This window comes from Electrona antarctica (genome assembly GCF_951216825.1).
Source record: "Electrona antarctica genome assembly, chromosome: 2".
NCBI classification, from domain to species: domain Eukaryota; kingdom Metazoa; phylum Chordata; class Actinopteri; order Myctophiformes; family Myctophidae; genus Electrona; species Electrona antarctica.
Genome location: NC_136807.1, coordinates 19,893,755 through 19,912,795, shown reverse-complemented (window position 1 = coordinate 19,912,795; position 19,041 = coordinate 19,893,755). Strand labels below are relative to the sequence as shown.

At 42.5% G+C, this 19,041-nt stretch overlaps 1 protein-coding gene across 1 annotated transcript; it reads left to right on the top strand.

Annotated features, from left to right (window-relative positions):
• Positions 1-284: 284 nt before the first annotated feature.
• On the top strand, positions 285-18,056 carry LOC306932407 (ankyrin repeat domain-containing protein SOWAHA). Its single transcript, XM_079514203.1, has 11 exons — positions 285-509; positions 2,868-2,929; positions 3,304-3,588; positions 4,505-4,615; positions 7,254-7,310; positions 8,535-8,636; positions 10,939-11,004; positions 14,738-14,824; positions 15,726-15,795; positions 16,047-16,142; positions 16,412-18,056. Exons 1-11 carry the CDS (start codon positions 374-376, stop codon positions 16,582-16,584), a joined length of 1,245 nt encoding a protein of 414 aa, XP_079370329.1. The 5' UTR covers positions 285-373; the 3' UTR covers positions 16,585-18,056.
• The last annotated feature ends 985 nt before the right edge of the window (positions 18,057-19,041 follow it).

Sequence of the window (19,041 nt, the reverse complement as noted above, 5' to 3'; positions counted from 1 at the left end):
CCTAAATGCAGTGCCCTTGGGAATCCGGTCAACTATTAAAGACCTTCTAAGTCATTGGGACTCAAGTACGGTCAACTAGGGTTTAAACTTGTGTTTAAAACGTTTTATTGGCTGTTCTTAAATCTTACTGTGCCTTACATAGTGCTTTAGTTTGATTGGGCAGTAAAGGGTTAACAGGAGGAGGCGCTGCTCCGCTCATTTGGGTGGAGTGAAGTTGGACATGTAGCATATATGTAATGCACATTTTATACCAAATTAGCTAAGAGGGAATTGTGTACGAGTAAACGACTAAAACAATAATCAGAAATTTATTTAAGCAGTTTTACTATAAAGACGTTATAGCCTAGGCTATAACATTCATTCAGTAGATACGATGATGACTGATGTCAGTGAAGAATCGTTGTTGGACTATTTCTACTCTGTCGGAGGCAATTCAGGCAAAGTAAAAAATGCAGATATATTGAAGACATTTAAGCCTTTTATTGGCCACAATGACCCGCAATTACGTGGTAAGTAGCATTCGGCTGCATGAAAGATTTGCCAATTTTACATGTTTCCACCGAAAATGGCGATATATCGTAGGCTAGCAGACTGGAGCTGACTGACAGACAGGGTCGTGATGTGTGAAATTGGCATTAAAGTCACTGACCGTAGAGTAGCTCACCTCGTGTTTGTCTGACAAACTGATATTTAGCTTTCATCGTCCAAGTATGCTTTTTAACGATGCGCTCTCCCTGCCGCAGTTCTATTGCATGAATTACTTTTTTTCGTATGCCGTTGCATTGTTCTCGACTAAAGGCAAAACATCTGGTTCAGATTAAACTGCCACTGAAAGCAGATATACTAAGTTTCAGCAGGAATTCTGTCATTTCCTCTTTGAGGCCAGTTGTTTGTAGCTGCTTTGGAGTGGTAGTCATGGCATCCGTGGTTTGCACGTTGCAGTCCATCACTAAAACATGTAATCATCTTTTGTATGCTAGTGATTCTCCACCAATCTCAAGGTCCCTCCAGTTTGATATGCATTTGGCTACCGGGCCCTGTTTGATTCATATTTGATCTGTCTCTGACCCACATGTTCACTGTAAAAATCCCCTGTGTTAATTAAACTCAGAGTGTGTGCAAATTGAACTTGTCTAATAGCTTACCATAAAATTGTGCAATCTGTTAGACCCATATAGACATAGTCCATTTGGTTAACTATCAATAATTTAAATGGGGGTCCCCTGAAACCTCCTCAAGGACCCCCAGCCCAGGGGTCCCTGGACCGCCACCCTGTTTTGGGAACAACACTGCTGTAGGCTAATGAATGAGTTCCACATAGACACATGACACAGTCCCCTATATTCACAATGAAATCCATTCATTCACCAATTGTATTGTGCTGCAGAGTGCATGATTTGTTCTTATAAGATACAGTATGCTATTGTTTTTGAAACATTGCAGCTATATTTCCATCATGGTAGCCTTCACAGTATCTCTGTCATGATCACCACCTGCAATGTAACTACAGTAGGCCTGACATATTTTAACCTCCCCAAATGATTATCCAAAGTGACCTTTTATTGTGGTTGTCAGCATTACATGTACCATCCAGATGCTCTGTCAGCAGCACTGCAGTTGTTGACAGAGGTTTAGAAAGCTGCTTTGATAGCAGGCCATCTGACATGGCTGTCCAATTAGTCAAATGATTCCCACACACTTAAGGCCTGTTACCCAGTAGCATGTGCTTCCAGCTTTTCATGTCATAATTGTGATTATGGTGTTTTAATCATAATTAATTCCACATGCATGGCTAGTTCCAGGCCTCTAATAGAGAGCTTTTTCATCAGGATTGGGCAAAAATTGGGACATGATGGAAGGAAGTACAGCGCTATTGGGTCAAGTCTGTCTGTCTGTCTGTCTGTCTGTCTGTCTGTCTGTCTGTCTGTCTGTCTGTCTGTCTGTCTGTCTGTCTGTCTGTCTGTCTGTCTCTCTGTCTCTTCTGTCCATGTTTGTGGGAAGATGTGTGTGTTTGTACACCTAATCAATAATTGGACACACATACCGTGTTATTCACACCAGTATGCCAGGAATGCTTTTGTTAAGACAGATGTAAGTGGCTACTTCCTTTGGGTTTCCTGTTGTTGTGAATGTAGACTATGCAAACTGTCAGGAAAAAGGAAAGGGTTTAATTGTCCAAAGTCTTGCTCATACCCACAGTCCACACACACACCTAGACATGAACAAAACACCTTAGCATGGAACATTCCACGGTCAGTCATGTTGTGTTTGCATGCCAAACAGGTCTGCATGATAACCGAGAGCCACATAGTAGCAGTCAATATTGAGCCCTTCATAGGCCTATCTGTTCATGGAGGCAGGGTCCAGCTTCATCTGAAGAGACAGTGGTCTATCAGTAAACCAACTGTATTTATTTAGCTTGCACTGGAAAGATAATTGTAACTGTAGGACCAAAGATACTCAGTTTTAAGCCTCTAGCGATGCTGTGTGAATGAGTCCTCTTTCCTCTTTTCTGGCCTGACTTTATTTAGAGATGATTGTTTTGCAACTTGAGCTCTGTTTGTCCAGGCAGGCCAACAGGGAACAGCAAAGAATTCTGGACCTCCTCCCTCCCCTGCAGTGCCTCCAGACAAATAAAGAAACAGAAAAGGCCATAGCTTACATTATGATGTATTGATCTCAAACAGACATTGACATGGCAGGGTCTGCTTATGGAAGCCTACAGTAACAACCCAATGTTGTACAACCATTTTTTGAAATGAAACTCAACTGATGTGAAATTAAATGCCTGACATTCTAACTCTGGTTTCTCTTGATGTTATATTTAGCTTCCAATTGTTCATGCCAAACATTTCTTTCTCCCTCAGCTAAATACAGGGAGGATTTCAAACTCATAATTGACAGAATTGCAGTAGTGAAGTCAGAGAATGTAAGTAAAGCTGGAAACTGTTTAAACCTTTCTTGGCAACTAAGAGCCCTGCTGTGATCTATTATATATACTGTATATTCATTATCAACCAGACAGTGTTGAGTCTGTTTGCTTTGTTTACCACAGCTGTGTGCACCCTCTGCTTTCCCTGGGCCTATATAGGGATTGCTGCCACACTTTGTATTTTTCTTTAATGGGTTATTTTTTACAATCCTAAAGCAGTTACACATTAAGACAAATATATGTATTATAAAATAATAATAACATTATATAAGCCATTATACATTACATACATACAAGACATTGTATGTATTCATTATACTGTACTTGTTTGTGTACTCTGATATTGTTTTCTACCGGGCTCTCTTTTTTAGGGTGAGAAGTACCTGGTTCTTAAGAAGAAATACAGACAGCTGCTTCAGGACCGAGACACAGAACATGGTGGGACAAACGGGGATGGACAGAGACATTCCAGCCCGGCCAGGACACCAGGCACTGTACAGTGGGAGGGGCCGGTGGCCTCATCTCCAGACTGTCCTAAGAAGGATGTCCAGGTCATTCCTTCAGGACCTACAGAGAGAAGGTCTGGTCAGACCATGTGGTGTGGGGGTCCCAGCATCACTGTAACAGAAGCCGCTGACCACACAGAATCACAGGAGGTTAATTATATTCTACTACTATAGAATACTCAGCAACCCGGTCTCACCCAAACACTAGCACGGATTGACGTTTCCATACATACTGTACAAGCCTCGAAAACCTTAGTGTGAGCTCAATATTAATGAAACTGCTATGGCATGGAAATGGATAAAGTTCTCATGTCTAAAGGCCACTAGGCCAGTCCACACTCCACACCAATGCAACTCCTTGCAACATGCAATTTTACAACTACTTGCAACCATTATCCCCAATGACAGTTGCATTGGTGTGGACTGGCCTTAAAACCTATAAATCCTATAAAATCTATAAATCTCACACTATTAAGGCAACCGGCCGGTTCCACGCGCTGCACAAGGTGCCCTTTTTTTCACTTGAGCACCTGCCCCTTTAAATGTCTGTGCACGCCACTGCTTAAAACCGTTCTGTTACAAGGAGCTGCAACTAGTTGCATTGGTCCGGTCTGGCCTATATGGTCAAATCAGTCTTGTGATTAGAGTGAGCAGGGCAAAGATACCGCCTGTTCAAGCAACCAGCTATGTCTTTGCTCGAGGGGTGGAGCTGATTAGAACCGTATGCATGTCAGCACTTGAAAACTGTAAAAAGAAAAGAACAAATGTGTGGTTGAATCAAATGCACCATAATCCGACAAACATGCTTTTATACGTGGTACATATTGTTCGCGTAAAGACCTCACGCGTTTAAGCATAAAGATTAATAGATTTTTAAACTGGCTAACTGCACACATGACTTGTGCAGACAAGTGCTAAAGTAGGCATTTATCTCTGGGCACAGATGGTGAAGAGAAGTAACAAACTGTTGCACGCAAAGTGTGAATTCAGTTAAACCTCAACCCCCCCCCCCCACACACACACACACACAAATATCTTCTTTCTGCTGTTGTCATTTCTCTTTTAGGACCAACTCTATCTCACCATCCAGACTACTCAGGAAGCTCCTGTCCAAATTGAGGAAGCCATGGTACATAGCAATGCAGAGGATGACATAGATAAAGATTCTGGATCAAAGGTAAAGACAAGTAACCTGACTCCGCCAGATGGGGCAGCAGAGAGTACACTGGGTCCCCCCAGGAGGGGGGGAACCCAGTGTACTCTCTGCTGCCCCATCTGGCGGAGTCAGGTTAAAAGACAGGACCAACTGAAAGAACCAAGTTAACTGCTCTAAGGTTATTCATAAATAGAGATACATGTATTTACCTCACTGAAATACATTTCCATAACAGCTTGATGAACCATTGCGTTGATGCCACAACACATGGCATCAACGCATGGTGTTGTGTGCTGGCACACCATACACTGTCTTTCTTTTATCATTCATTTTTTAAGAGCCTGCCCAGGGACTACAGATGGAAATTAGCTTTGGCTAACTCTGGCCCATTTACATTGAGGTGAAAAATGACATGTTGATTAATGAGCTTTGTCCCTGTCAAATAAATAAATAAATAAATAAATTCACTGTGGGTGATTTCCCATGCTGTTCACGTTTTAATCTGTTCGTTTTTATCGTTTTTATCCTCCAACCCCTAGATAAATAGTCTGTCACTGTTACAAAACTTCTCTGGGAAATATAAACAATACCACACTATGGCTTAGAGAGATTTCCGCAAATCCAGCCAAATGCTGTTCAGGATGAGAAAGCCATGAATCATCATACCCACTTCAGTCCATCACCATTGCTTCCACCAGTAACCACCAGGTGGTGCTAAGTAAATCCCCTGGCTTTCCATGCTGAATGTTTGAGAGGGAGGGGCAGATGATAATGAGACAGCCAAGCTGCATTTTAAGAAAGGCCCCTGTTATCATGTTAATTAGCAACATGTTAGAACTCATTAGAAAGATAATGATGGTTTGGTGGCCATTGGAAAGTTGTTGTGAAAATATAGCTTTCATTGATGGTCTTAAATAGTATTAGTAGTATCCCCTTGGAGCTGTATAAAAGTGTTTTAGCTCAGGTATTCGCTGCACACCGTAGTTAATATTTAGGCCCATAATGAATATCATGATGATGATGATGATGATGATGATGATGATGATTAATAAAGTATCTTCTCCTCTTTTTTTTAACACGGTTGAGTGACCGGATCTCCTTCTTTTTTATCAAGTTTTTCATCTCTATTGAAGCCAACAGATACTTTGGCTACAGTTAGTAAATGGTGTATTTATATAGCGCTGTGGGATGGAGGATGGCTGATTTGAGAAGTCATACCTGGCCTGAGTCTGTAATTGGACTCAAAGCTAGGTGTCCCTGCGCACCTGTTGTGCATGGAGCTAATCGATGCACAAATCGGCCATCTCCACAAACATTCAGGGAGAGCCACTGTCCAGAGAGAACACCATCTGCTCTCCCCAGTGAATTTAGTTTTTCGCTACAGCATGGGAAGCAGTGTATGTGATCCTGTACATGGCTAGTTTGGCTACTGGAGAAATTAAAGAGAACTTTATCTCGAGACCTTGGCTGTCGTCTGTCCAACTTTCGAGCCTGTCACACTGGTGCATTGGCTGGGAAGATGGCAGCCAAGAGGCCCTGTTGGGGAGCAGCACAGCCAGGCCATGAGAACCTGAGGGACCTGTGGCATCCAGAGGACCAGCAAACCGGGCTACATGTAGGCAGTTTTAGGCCTGTCACAATTATTACATAATCGTCTAATTGAGATAATCACAAATATTTTGTCATATAATCTTCATAACCGTTTCCAGGTTGAAAAATGTAAAACTCATATCACGATCTTATGTGTAGGAATTTCACATAAGGGCCCAAAAGGGTATTTATTCCTTATTATACGAAGTGATCACCTGTGTAGAAAACATTTCCAGAAACAATTTCCATTCCATTCTGTTAACCAGTGATGATTTTATTTCTCTCTTCCTCTTATTCAAAAATATTAAATTGTATCACTGTACTCTGCTGTACAACACTCCAAAAAACAAACACACAAGGGATAGGTTTCATGAAAAAGAAAGTTTTAAAAAAAAGTGCTGAGAGGGAAATGGGCAAAATTAATGTAACTACACAGGTTCCAACATTTAACTTTGTGCCCAACAATATTTTTCTTTCCTCCTTGTTATGGTTTCCACCAAAGAGCGAGAGAAGAAATGGACATGTGCCAGTGTGGAATTGGCTGGATAAATAGAAGAGAAGTGTGTGTCGTTCCACTTTTCTTGTTCAACACAGTGATGTGTGACGGTTCTTTGTTGTTTTTTTTCCGCGAGGGACATGAAAAGTGTGAATTTTTTGACATCATGTCTCTGTATGATCTGAGAACAATTAGCGAGCAAGTCCACCGAAATGGCGATGAAAAGAAAATATCATCCCACCCTCACATTAATCAACCAAAGTGACAGATTTGAAATGGTGAGAAAAGCACATGGCCTGACTAGACATGTTGTTCTTCAGCTAATTGTTAATTGGATTGTTATTCATTACCCCTTTAGTGTGAAAGCATCACCTCTGTTTTACTGCCTCATTACGTGTGTGCGTGCGTGCGTGCGTGCGTGCGTGCGTGCGTGCGTGCGTGCGTGCGTGCGTGCGTGCATGTGTACTGTACGCACGCAGATGCATTTGTCTGCATACGTATTTATACGGTTTATACTTATGGATACTATACAAAAATCCTGATATGTCATTTCATTTTATTTTTGTTTCTCAGTCTGAGTCGGAGCAGGATGAGGAGGGTATGGGCAGCATCGGCTCCCCTGCTGTTGCTGTAAGTTTACGCACCCACTGCATCGTAATAGCATCTTTCACACATACCATCACTGTTGGATGGAAAGTGGAACCATTTTGAGCATGTCATTATAGATGAAGGATGTTGGGCATTGTGAGCTTGGTGATTGCTGATTGTCATAAACGACACAGTGGTTCCATTGATGTTTTATTTAAAGCATTCTTACGGCTCCAAAAGACCCAACGTCGAACTTGCTGGCTGCATATAGACTTGAAAGGGAATGAGTCCTAGGTGCCCACGGCAGACTCACAGCAACACAAACTTTCTCTGTCTTTCTACAAGTGCAAACGGAAGTGTTGCTGTTTCACACTTGAGGTTCTCACATGAAACCACCATTTAAGGGTTCCGGCACAATCAACATAATTACTACTTCCGACAACTCAATAACATGGGAAAGCCACGTTCAGGGCAAATAAATAATATAACAATAAAGAATAAAAATATAACCAAATTTAGAACCTATTAGAAGTTAGAACGTATGGCACATAGGTGCCAGAGAGGGGGTCCTTTGTGCCTGAATGTCCTGGCACTATTGGGGAATGACTGGTCTATTTATTTATTTTTCCCGACCGGCGCTGGTGGTCTCTCTTGCACCGTTCCCATTTTGTTGCGCACTCATCGTTGTGTATTGGCTGCCGCTGCAAGCTTGCCTTTCGCCGCACAGCCGCAATGACCATTCTGGCCATATAGCCTACCCTACGTGCAGTAACTGCAGTTGCTCTCTAGTCTCACTCTCGATCTCAAATATTGTCCCCCCACTTTTTACGTCCCGACGGCGCCACTGGTACGGCAGTCACACAAGGCCTGAAAGCAACGATAATGTTTTTACATTACGATAGTGAGATTTATGTTTGGGATTTAGCACAAATGAAAGTAAAAACCGTTCAGTGAGTAGGCTACTATATGAAACCAAGAGGTCAACTGTCAATCGTCACTATACCCTTCACACTATCACTGGAGCACAGAACAGGATGTGTATATGCTCTCTCTCTCTCTCTGTGTATGTGTGTGTGTGTGTGTGTGCGCGTGCGTGCGTGCGTGCGTGCGTGCGTGCGTGCGTGCGTGCGTGCGTGCGTTGAATGAACATTCCGAATTTTGCAGTGTGTGTGCGCGTGCACCGTGCGGTACCTGTATGTGCAACGTGCATGCATGTTTTGTGTGTGTGCCTTTGTGCGCTGACCTCTCGCTCACTCTCTGTGCTAGCTGGACCCCATAGAGAAGGAGTGGATCTACTCGGCTGCTGGTGCTCGGGTCCCGGACCTGTCTGAGCTGCTGCGACAGGATCCATCCCTGGCCAACAAGAAGGTAGAAACCATCTCCTCCACTCTGATTCAGAATGAAGGTAGAAACCATCTCCTCCACTCTGATTCAGAATGAAGGTAGAAACCATCTCCTCCACTCTGATTCAGAATGAAGGTAGAAACCATCTCCTCCACTCTGATTCAGAATGAAGGTAGAAACCATCTCCTCCACTCTGATTCAGACAAATGAACAAAGAGAGCGCTCATGTGGTCGCTGTCGGGAGGAAATCTTTTCAGGAAATGGACCAAAACAAAAAAACGTGTCCAATGTAGTTTTTAGTCACACGCTCTCTTGTAACTTTCCTCTTCCATTGTGCTGAAATTACCTCAAATACCTTGAGCTACGCTTGCAAGCGCACCTGCTCGCTCAGGGGATAAATAGATTGATCACCAGGTCAAAATTCGTGTCAAGTCCTGTGTCTCTAGGTAAGACATGACCTTTGACACGATCTAAATGTCTCAATAGAAGAGCAGGGAGACTAAATACAACCACCCCAATTGTATAAGTTAAATTGTATTCACATACTCTACAATACAGACTGGACTACATTAAAATGTATTCATTAAAAGTTACATACTGCTGCTGTAATACTTTTCATTGGTTAGATATTTATAAAACACCACAGACAGGCTTAATCACTTTCAATCTGTGTCAGAATTTTCAAAACATTTCAAATAAATAGCTCACAGCACATGTGTTGTGTTGTAAATTGGTTATTTAATTTCAACTCTCTCATACAAGTATCTGTATAAATAGGGCATTAATTTGTGAAAAGAATATAAAAAAGATAATAACATGGAGATATAAGGTTTCTGCCCATCAGTGAAAGTGAAATATGAATTATTAACAAGACAAGCTATTAATGGAAGGGAGACAGAGCTCGGCTTCACTATCGCACCCAGAAGGTCTACGAGACACCCTGCAGAAACCCTCACAGACCTGGACTACGCTGATGACATCTGCCTGCTAAGGCAGGCACAGGCTCTCCTGACCAGAGTGGAGTTGGAGTGCGCCAAAGTTGGCCTCAGGCTAAATGCAAAGAAGACTGAGGTCATAACATATAACATCCCCCAAGGACATCTGCCCCTAACAACAATAGAAGGTACTGTCCTAAAGAAGGTCAGTGACTTCAAATACCTGGGCGCATGGGTTGACTCCACAGAGAATTACCTTAAAGTGAGGAAGGCACTTGCCTGGCGAGCTCTTAATGACCAGTGTGTGGAAATCCAACCCCCCTCGACATATCAAGATCAGTTTCTTCTCTGCTACCGTGGAGTCTGTTCTCCTCTATGGCTGTGAATGCTGGACACTAACACAAGCCCTACAGAAATCCCTGGATGGGTGCTACACCAGAATGTTACGTGTGGTACTTAACACCAACAGGGACGAGCACATCACCAACAAGCGTCTGTACGGGGCATTACCAAGTGTAACAGAGAAGATAGCAGTAAGGAGGATGAGACTAGCTGGCCACTGCCACCGACACCAAGAACTCCCGGCCAAAAAGCTTGTACTGTGGGAACCAACACACGAGCATCGATCGAGAGGACGTCCCACACCTACCTACGTGGACGTACTAAAGAAAGATACTGGCGCGGAAAGCACAAAGGAGCTGGCCAGATGTATGGAGAACCGAGATGACTGGAAACGCCGATGGAGGGCTCGTCTGAGGACGACGTAGAGAGAATAATAATAATAATAATATGAATAAGGGTAATAATAATAATAATATATTAGCAGGCCCTCAGAGATACTACAGTGGGACCACCAAATTGTTTTGTGTGATAGGGACTTTATTTTTGTATTTTTACATTAATATATAACCACTTGAACCCTCACACCCCTATTCTGGGGGAATCATTAGCCAAAAATAGCAGATCTACATCACAGACGCGTTCTGAGGTTATAAATAGTGTTTCCGGAGGTTTGGTTTTGTAGAGGGAAAAAAGAGCAGACTAAGTACAGAAGCAATTAAAGGTCAAGTTTACAAAGTATTGAGGGTGTGTTTAAATGTCTGAAAACACACATTGAATCCACTATGTAGTGGTATGGGGGTCCCTGCTTCATCTCTTCTGCTAAGTGGTCCTTGGCCTGAAAAACATTGAAGACACCTTCTCTAAAGGTCACTATGTAGTTACTAATGGATACATTAGTAACTACTGTACCTGTAATATTGTCAACACATCAACACATCTGTCCTCAATTGTACATTAGATATCAGGGTAGGGGCCGTATAAGTTAATTCATTTCATGAGTAAAGCTACCTAATATATGGTTTGTTTTCTTTCATGTTGGACCAAACAAGGACTTCACCTCAGTGAGTATTGAATCTCTAGCAATGGATACAACATTGTTCCAGTTTTTATGTTATGTAACGTTTTCTGAATGCACTCTATTTGGTTGATTTTTCCTTTGCTCTTCTTAATGCATCATGGCATCTTGACTCTGATGATGGCGATCCTACTCAGGGGGTAAGTTTATCGATACAGCATAATTATTCTTTAGATACATATACTACTATGCCTCTCTTTAGTCCAATTGATGCTCTGTTGTGCAAACAAAGCTCGAAGGTGATAACATCATTTTCAATTTGAGCTACCGTTACCTGTCTTGTAAGTTGACCACACTGCAATGCAATCTGGATTTTACGAGTGATAACTAAAAGATGTTTTACAAAAATGTATCCCAGGTGTCCATACGATACTATACAGATACTATACAGTTCACATGCTAATTTCAATTGAACATTTTCTCCTTTATTATGCTCTGGGAACCCTGTATAAAAAACTAAAATAAAAAGCACCCAGATCAGGCATTTCAAAGGTCCACTATCAAAAGGATTATGAAAGATAGCTTTTTAGCTCCTGTGGCCCCCTGACAACCCAAATCCTTTCATTTGTATCCCATGTGCGCTTAAGAGATTTGAGCTCATGTTTGCTGTCCCTCCCCTGTGTCAGGGTTTCTCACACCGTCCTGTGGCCGTGGCAGACCACCTTCTAAGAGTAGCCCCCTTAAGCCTCTGCTGTCCCCACCCGGACAAGATAGCATGGCCACCATTGAAGTGCAAGAGTTGGGGTTTCAGGGGGATTAAGAAGAGAGCCTTACTGCGCCACAAAGACTTCACCCACTTAAAGATAATCTGAAAGTAATAGAGCAGGCTGGGATTAATTGTAGAACAATGTTGGTCATGTCCCCGGGAAGGTGCTGAGTCCCCCTCTGGCAGCTTTGATGTTCCCTTTAAAGCCTGAGTTATACTTGGTTGCGCATCGTGTCGTGCACCGAAAATCGGTGCTCTACAAGCTCACAACATGTCGTGCTGCGACGTGTTGTGAGCTTGTAGAGTGCCACTTCAGAGGAGTTGGTGAGGTAGTTCAAATGTATTCTTAAAGACAGTTTCATCATCAGTGATGCAATATTGACCCTCATGAGTCCGTTTTATCCTGTTAAAATGACACCCAGTGTGCACAATGCTAAGTACCAAAGCAAATATTTGACGAATGAAGGGAAACACTTTCTTGCACCTGGAGCTAGAAGGACACTCTGTATTCTGGTTGAGACTCAAAGCTTTTAGATCTGATATGCAAAAATGTGGAAGCAAACGTGCACACACACACACACACACACACACACACACACACACACACACACACACACACACACACACACACACACACACACACACACACACACACACACACACTCTAAGAAACAATCTAAGAAACATAGCACCCATAGATCCAATAAATTAATGTGCTGATCACTCCTTGTCTCACACTCTCTTTCTCGTTCTTCTTGGGACACTGGCTTGCCGTTCCTGCCGTGATGGACTTCCTCTTTCTGCCCTCGACAGTTTGTAAGTGCATCATTCTCCCATCACTCCTCTCTGTCTCTCTCCAAATCCAGGAAGGCTTTGGTCTCACTGGTCATTGTTTCTCCCGTCGACTTGTCGCTCTGGCCTTTTAGACACTTCCTTCAGTGGGAAACCCTAGTCGTCCCAGGATGAAACGATAGGTGGGTGGGGGGTGGCTGGGGGGTGGCTGGGGGGTTTGGGCCCACCCCGGTAGGCTGAGACAGGAAGGACAGACAGACTTCAGTGGGAAACCCTAGTCGTCCCAGGGTGAACCGATAGGTGGCTGGGGGGTGGCTGGGGGGTTTGGGCCCACCCCGGTAGGCTGAGACAGGAAGGACAGACACCACCACATCCTGCTCAGCCTCGTCCATCAGCCTTGCCCACCAGGAGGCCGAGCGAGCCGTCTGTCAAGTGGCCCGTTGGCCCATCTGTCTTCAGGATGTGACAGGCGGACGGACAAAAGACATGGAGCCCGGCACGATCTATCACAATATGTCTGTCAGGCAAGCCTCCAATAAAAGGGAGGTGTATATGCCTCTTCTAATATTCCCCTTCAATGTGCACAATATACATGAGTTATTCTGACATCAACCGCTCAACAAGCTCATTGCATTGTGATTTAACCACATTGTCCATGGTGTCCCAATTTTGGGAAAATTTGTAACAATTTTTAAACATTTTCAAATTTATAGATTTGATAAATAGCTAAAATAGCCATTCTACAATCTCACAACAACTTATTGTAGCTATTTGGCGTAAGACTAGTAGGGCTTAGGTGGTTATGTTTTTGCCATAGAAAGAGAGATTGTGGATTAATTCCACAGTGAGGTTATGGCTCGGCCCCCAAATGTTATGTTGTCTTTGGTGAATTTGTGCTTAAAGAACTGGTGTCCATATGTAACCAGAGAGTCCCGTCAGCTTCAGTCCAGTCCAGTCCAGTCCAGTCCAGTCCAGTCCAGTCCAGTCCAGTACAGTACAGTACAGTACAGTACAGTACATAATCTCTTTTATATACGCTTAAACACTTAAGGCATGTGTACTTTGTCATACTACCAATATGCGACTCGTTGTGGATTTGTAGAACTGCAATCTTTGCTATTAAAAAAAGAAGTGGAAGATTTTTCTCTATAATAACATTCCCAAAATAGGGATGCCATGGTTATTGTGGTTAAAATCAGACATACGCTTCTTAACAACAGACTACAGGTATTCACACAAGTCCAACATGTCCTTGACATGTCTAGATCGCCTCTATTAAGGGGGACGATTGGGTCGACATACACACTTAAAGGTAGGAGCACCAGTTGTGGCTACTCCTAGGCTGAGACATCTGCAGCTCTCGTGTTTTCACTTTAATGATGGCATGTAATTACCCTGCACAAACACCCTGACAAGGGCAACGCAGTTGATCACAGCAACACTACTAAATACCCAGACAGGTGGATCCAGTGTTGTGCACGTTTGTGCATGCATGTATGCATGCGCGCGTGTGTGTGTGTGTGTGTGTGTGTGTGTGTGTGTGTGTGTGTGTGTGTGTGTGTGTGTGTGTGTGTGTGTGTGTGTGTGTGTGTGTGTGTGTGTGTGTGTGTGTGTGTGTCTCTGTATAAGAATTAGTGTCATGTGAATGTTATTAGTGCGTGTGCGTTATTGCCGTGCACATGTCTCGTGTGGGTATCCATGCATGTGTTTGTGTGCATGTAGTCATGTGTATATCTCCAGGCTCTAGGTAGCGGGGGCCCTATTCCCTTTTGACGGGTGCTGCTGACAGTAGTGTGGTGATGCCTGGGTTGGGCTACCCTCTGTGGGTCAGACCAACATCATCAATCTTCCCCCCCGTGACAGGCTGCTGGGCCCCCCAACTGTGGGCACAGTGCAGTGTTGTTTTGTAATTAGGCTCCGTTAGATGGCAGGAAACCATCCCTCCTTCCCTCCATCTCTCCATCGCCCCACTCCCTTCTGTGCACAGCTGGCCCTCTGCCCTCGCACAGCCAATACGAAGCCGTCAAGTTTCCCCGCTTAGCTTGGGTGACTTGTTAGCACCGTAATGACACTATAGCAATTATCATGACATGACAATAGTACAGAGCAGATTGTCATATTGATATTGGACAGAATATGATTGTTTTACGTGGTATAGAACAAAATCATTATATCTGCTCTGCTGTGCTGTCACTATATGCATACATATATCATATGTATCCGGTACGTAGCTACGTACATATGAATGACTTGTGCATCTCTTTATTGTTCACAGACAGCTTTGCACTGGGCAGCAAAACATGGCAAAGAGGACATGGCCACCCTGATGGCCAATGCAGGAGCTGATGTTAACACAAAATCAGTGAGTATGTCCCAAATAGCATACAACTTACATTAACACTGTCTTTCAACACTCTGACTTAGCAGAATATAATGTCTGTAAGTTACAGAAAAGCAATGATTGATTTATGTAATAAATACGTTTAATATGTACAAATAATACGTGTTTGCTCTATCCTTGCAGCATGTGAGTACCTGCGCTTGTATCAAGATGTGTACAGGTAGGAAGTGTTGAGCTGTGCAAGTGGTTTCATTTTAATGACTTGGAAATAACCAACGGAACAAGGCCACTTGGCCTGCTGGTTTGAGGGCAGCTATTCTTTTTTTATTCTGTTGTGCCCCTTGATGATGTAACATTCCTAAACAATCTCCGTGGCAAGCCAGCTGTGCAAATGTATTACAGCAGCACGTGTTACAACAGTGCAGGAGCACACTACTAATAAATCATGTCATGTCATGTTAATTGTTTCCCCAAAACGGTGTCTGTATGTACAAGCGTGCCAAACTCTAGAGCTGTGCAATTTTCAGTGAATTACCAACCAATTATGTTTTTATCATTATCTTGTGTTGCCATAACCTTTGCTAATTTGTATATTTTCTTCCCCTGGTGTTTTCATTGGCTGTGTGCTTGCGCATGGGAAACTCTAGGGGGTAGGTATTAACCTTTTTTCAGACGTTTTCCATAGTTGTTCCTCAACACGCTATACATGGTAAAATGTCAAAGGTGATGTTCAAGCACATTGGATATGCTTTAAGTATAAATAGTGTTAGAGGGGATGCGTGCCAGTGCATACCACCACTACCCTTAAAAATTCATCCTTGTAGAACAATACTGTAAAAAAGACACCTTAATATTCATAAAGAATTATGCATATGTTTTTTTTAATAGCCATTGATTTTTACATTTTTCTTTTGCCCTACAGGGATACACACCTTTACACATTGCAGCACTGCATGGGCACCATCATATTCTTGACCTTCTACGAACATATGGTAAATAAATGAATAGAAATTATAACAGATCTTCATTCAACATTTCACTGCTTATACCTGTGAGTGAGCGATGAACAAACCTCTGCTGATTCTTGATTCAAATTGTGTGGGTGGATAGCCTTAAAAGCTAACTTTGAATTCACAACTGTGGAGTATTAACCTAAGGCTAGAGTATAAGGTGTCTCAAGTAGCTCAGACACTACTGTACCTTCCCTGTCCATGAGTCATCAGAGTTGCTTTTTCTATCTCAGGTGCTAATGAAAAACTGAGGGACTACAGTGGCCATCTTGCCTGCCAGTATCTAAACATCAGGGAATCAGGGGGACCTGAGGAAGACAGTGAGATGCGTGAGTTCACCTTACTTTTGATACCAAAATGATAATGATTTTGAAATTGCTAAGGCTGAAAACGGGAAGGTACGAAGACTGTTTGAGACATGTAACTATCGATTGATTTGTACACTAAAATGTAGACTGAAGAATGCATGAATGACCATAAAAGCAGAACGCAATCACTAAAATACACCATCTGATAACACACAAGCAATGCTTTTAATCTATTTTGAATGGCTCATGGGCTTCAACAAAGTGTTTCATATCATTACATGTCCTCACAGAATTCCAAGTGACCCAGGCCAGGGAACGGAGCAGGAACAGGAAGCTGGCTTCGTTGTTCCAGTCCAAGAAGAAGTGGGGCTCTGCGGAAGAGCTGGCTCCAATAGAAGAGGAGAGGTCAGCACCACAGCAGCTCTTGGTCCCTGCATTCAGACCCAGGAAGTTCTCCCGTTAACAAACCCAAACTATAGACAACTGACAATTAAATCAATGTACTTCTCTTGCTCACTGATCTCACTGATGCACAAAAAAAAAACACAAATACATGCATTCACACCTAATTACATATTATAAACACAACACATACACACAATTAATAATTACTGCTTAATCAGCTAGCTCCAACCGTGAATTGTAATTGGTCAAGAGGCATTCAGACCTGTGCCAATAACCATAATAAAGGAATCTGTAAAAGTATCACTTGCCTGTGGCAACGGTAAACAATGGGGAACTACTTCAGATTGCAGAGCACTGAAAGCAACAGATTTCAGCAAAACTGAACACTATACTAGCCCACGTACAGCACAAAAAAGACAGCAGTTGTATGAAAGCAATGAAACACTCAAGGTTGTACTTTATATCGTAGTTGTTCAGGTAAACGGCACAACGCTTTCTCATCGTGCCTATGCCAATAGCAACGATAAACGCACTCCCTGTCGTGTCTTATTGCTTAAACGAGTAGTTCTTTTTTGGTGCATTCCTAAGCCAATAATTTGATGACCAGTAGGAGACTTGTCGGATGCCAGTTTAGACAGTATTGTGTATGCTTTTTATACAATTGCGCAAAACATGTTTAGATTTCATGAAGCCATTCAATGAAACTTTGGAGCTGTTTTGCCTGACATTTTCATATGAGCTCAGGAGACTGCACAGATTCTCCATGCGTGCCAGGTTTTTGGTTTATTGAAGACACCAGAGAAGCAGTTGAAGAGCAGCTCATAAATAAGTGTTGTAATTTAGTAGTCCTCTGTTGTTATCCTAAAATCTATCCTCTAGTAAGGTGCATGGTGACAGGTCATTCAGTTGAATTACCCTTCTGCAAGCACACGCGAGCTTGGAGAACAAGGTGACAGCAAGGTAGAATTGTCTTTCGCATTAGCAAATGTATTATGAGTCAATGACACATTCCAGAGTTAATTCCAGTGTTTTGTTAACCACTTAAGCCCTATATACTTTGTTGTATGATGAATAGTCAAAATAGCCAATCTACAAGCTCACAACATGATGTGTTGTGAGCTTGTTGATCTGCTATATTTGTTTTGAAATGTAAAAAAGAGAATGTTTAGATTTTTTTAAATTAGGGACGCCAGGGTTAATGTGGTAGAAGTTGTTGAAATGTGACTGCTGCGATTTGAATCAGTGTCTGAAGAATTACTTTCTGTTAAATTTATAGGGATTTTGAATTATTCTCAGACTTAATGTCAGTATTTCCTGTTACGTTTGTTGCAATAGTATTTTTTTCGGAGGATGTTTAGTTTGAATATGTACGTGTAAGTTCTTGTAGTTCTTGTACATGTTGTGTGTTTGTGCAAGCTAAAAGTACAGTATCAACTTAAAATTGACCTTCCTCTTTGACAGCTTGTTTTGCACAGTATTTATATATATTTTTGAATATTAAATGTTAAATATTTTGATATTAAAGTATATTTTGTATCAAACTTGATTATAATCTACTTTTGCTACTGACGTTATCATTACACACAGCACATATTATTTGTGTTTCCAAACAACTCCAGATGTGTGTCATGAAGTTAAGATTATTATCTTATTATAGACTATTTTAATTTCACCCTGGGATAACTAAACAATATTAGATCTACTTTCCAGGTTTTTTCTTTCTTTCTCAGAGCAATATATCTCCCTGGTTGTTAAGCTGCCTTTGATCATGCATCCACCACCTGACTTTGTGGGCTACAGATGGAGTAAATATGGGCCCTGCTAACTCTCAATACAGCCTTTAGACCTTAATTCCTGATTAGCTGAATAGGGCAGCACTTGCTTTTGGCTCTTAGATATCAGAAGACACAGAGGGGGGAACAGAGGCAAGTGTTTTTGTGCTTCATATTTGAAGGGGGGTGTTACGGGGATAAGAGGGGAGTTTCTGTAATGGATACTTATCTTACTGCCCTCAAGCCCCTCAAACAAAGTCCCCCTCTGAAGAGATTATAACCCAGGGAGGGCACATTAACTCTAATCCCATGCTTTGAGGCCTTGTTCCAACCCCTCCTCACAACCTCATACCACCCCCTGCTCCACTTATTCTAACCCTTCTGTTGTGTGTGTGTGTGTGTGTGTGTGTGTGTGTGTGTGTGTGTGTGTGTGTGTGTGTGTGTGTACACGTGTGTGTGTGTGTGTGTGTGTGTGTGTGTGTGTGTGTGTGTGTGTGTGTGTGTGTGTGTGTGTGTGTGTGTGTGTGTGTGTGTGTGCGTGCGTGCGTGCGTGCGTGCGTGCGTGTGTGCGTGTGTGAGTGAATTGAATTGTGTGTGGTGCGTGTGTGAGTGAATTGAATTGTGTGTGGGGCGTACCATGTATCTGCATGTATGAGGAGAGCCTGTGGCTACACATTAGTTGTGTGTGTGTGTGTGTGTGTGTGTGTGTGTGTGTGTGTGTGTGTGTGTGTGTGTGTGTGTGT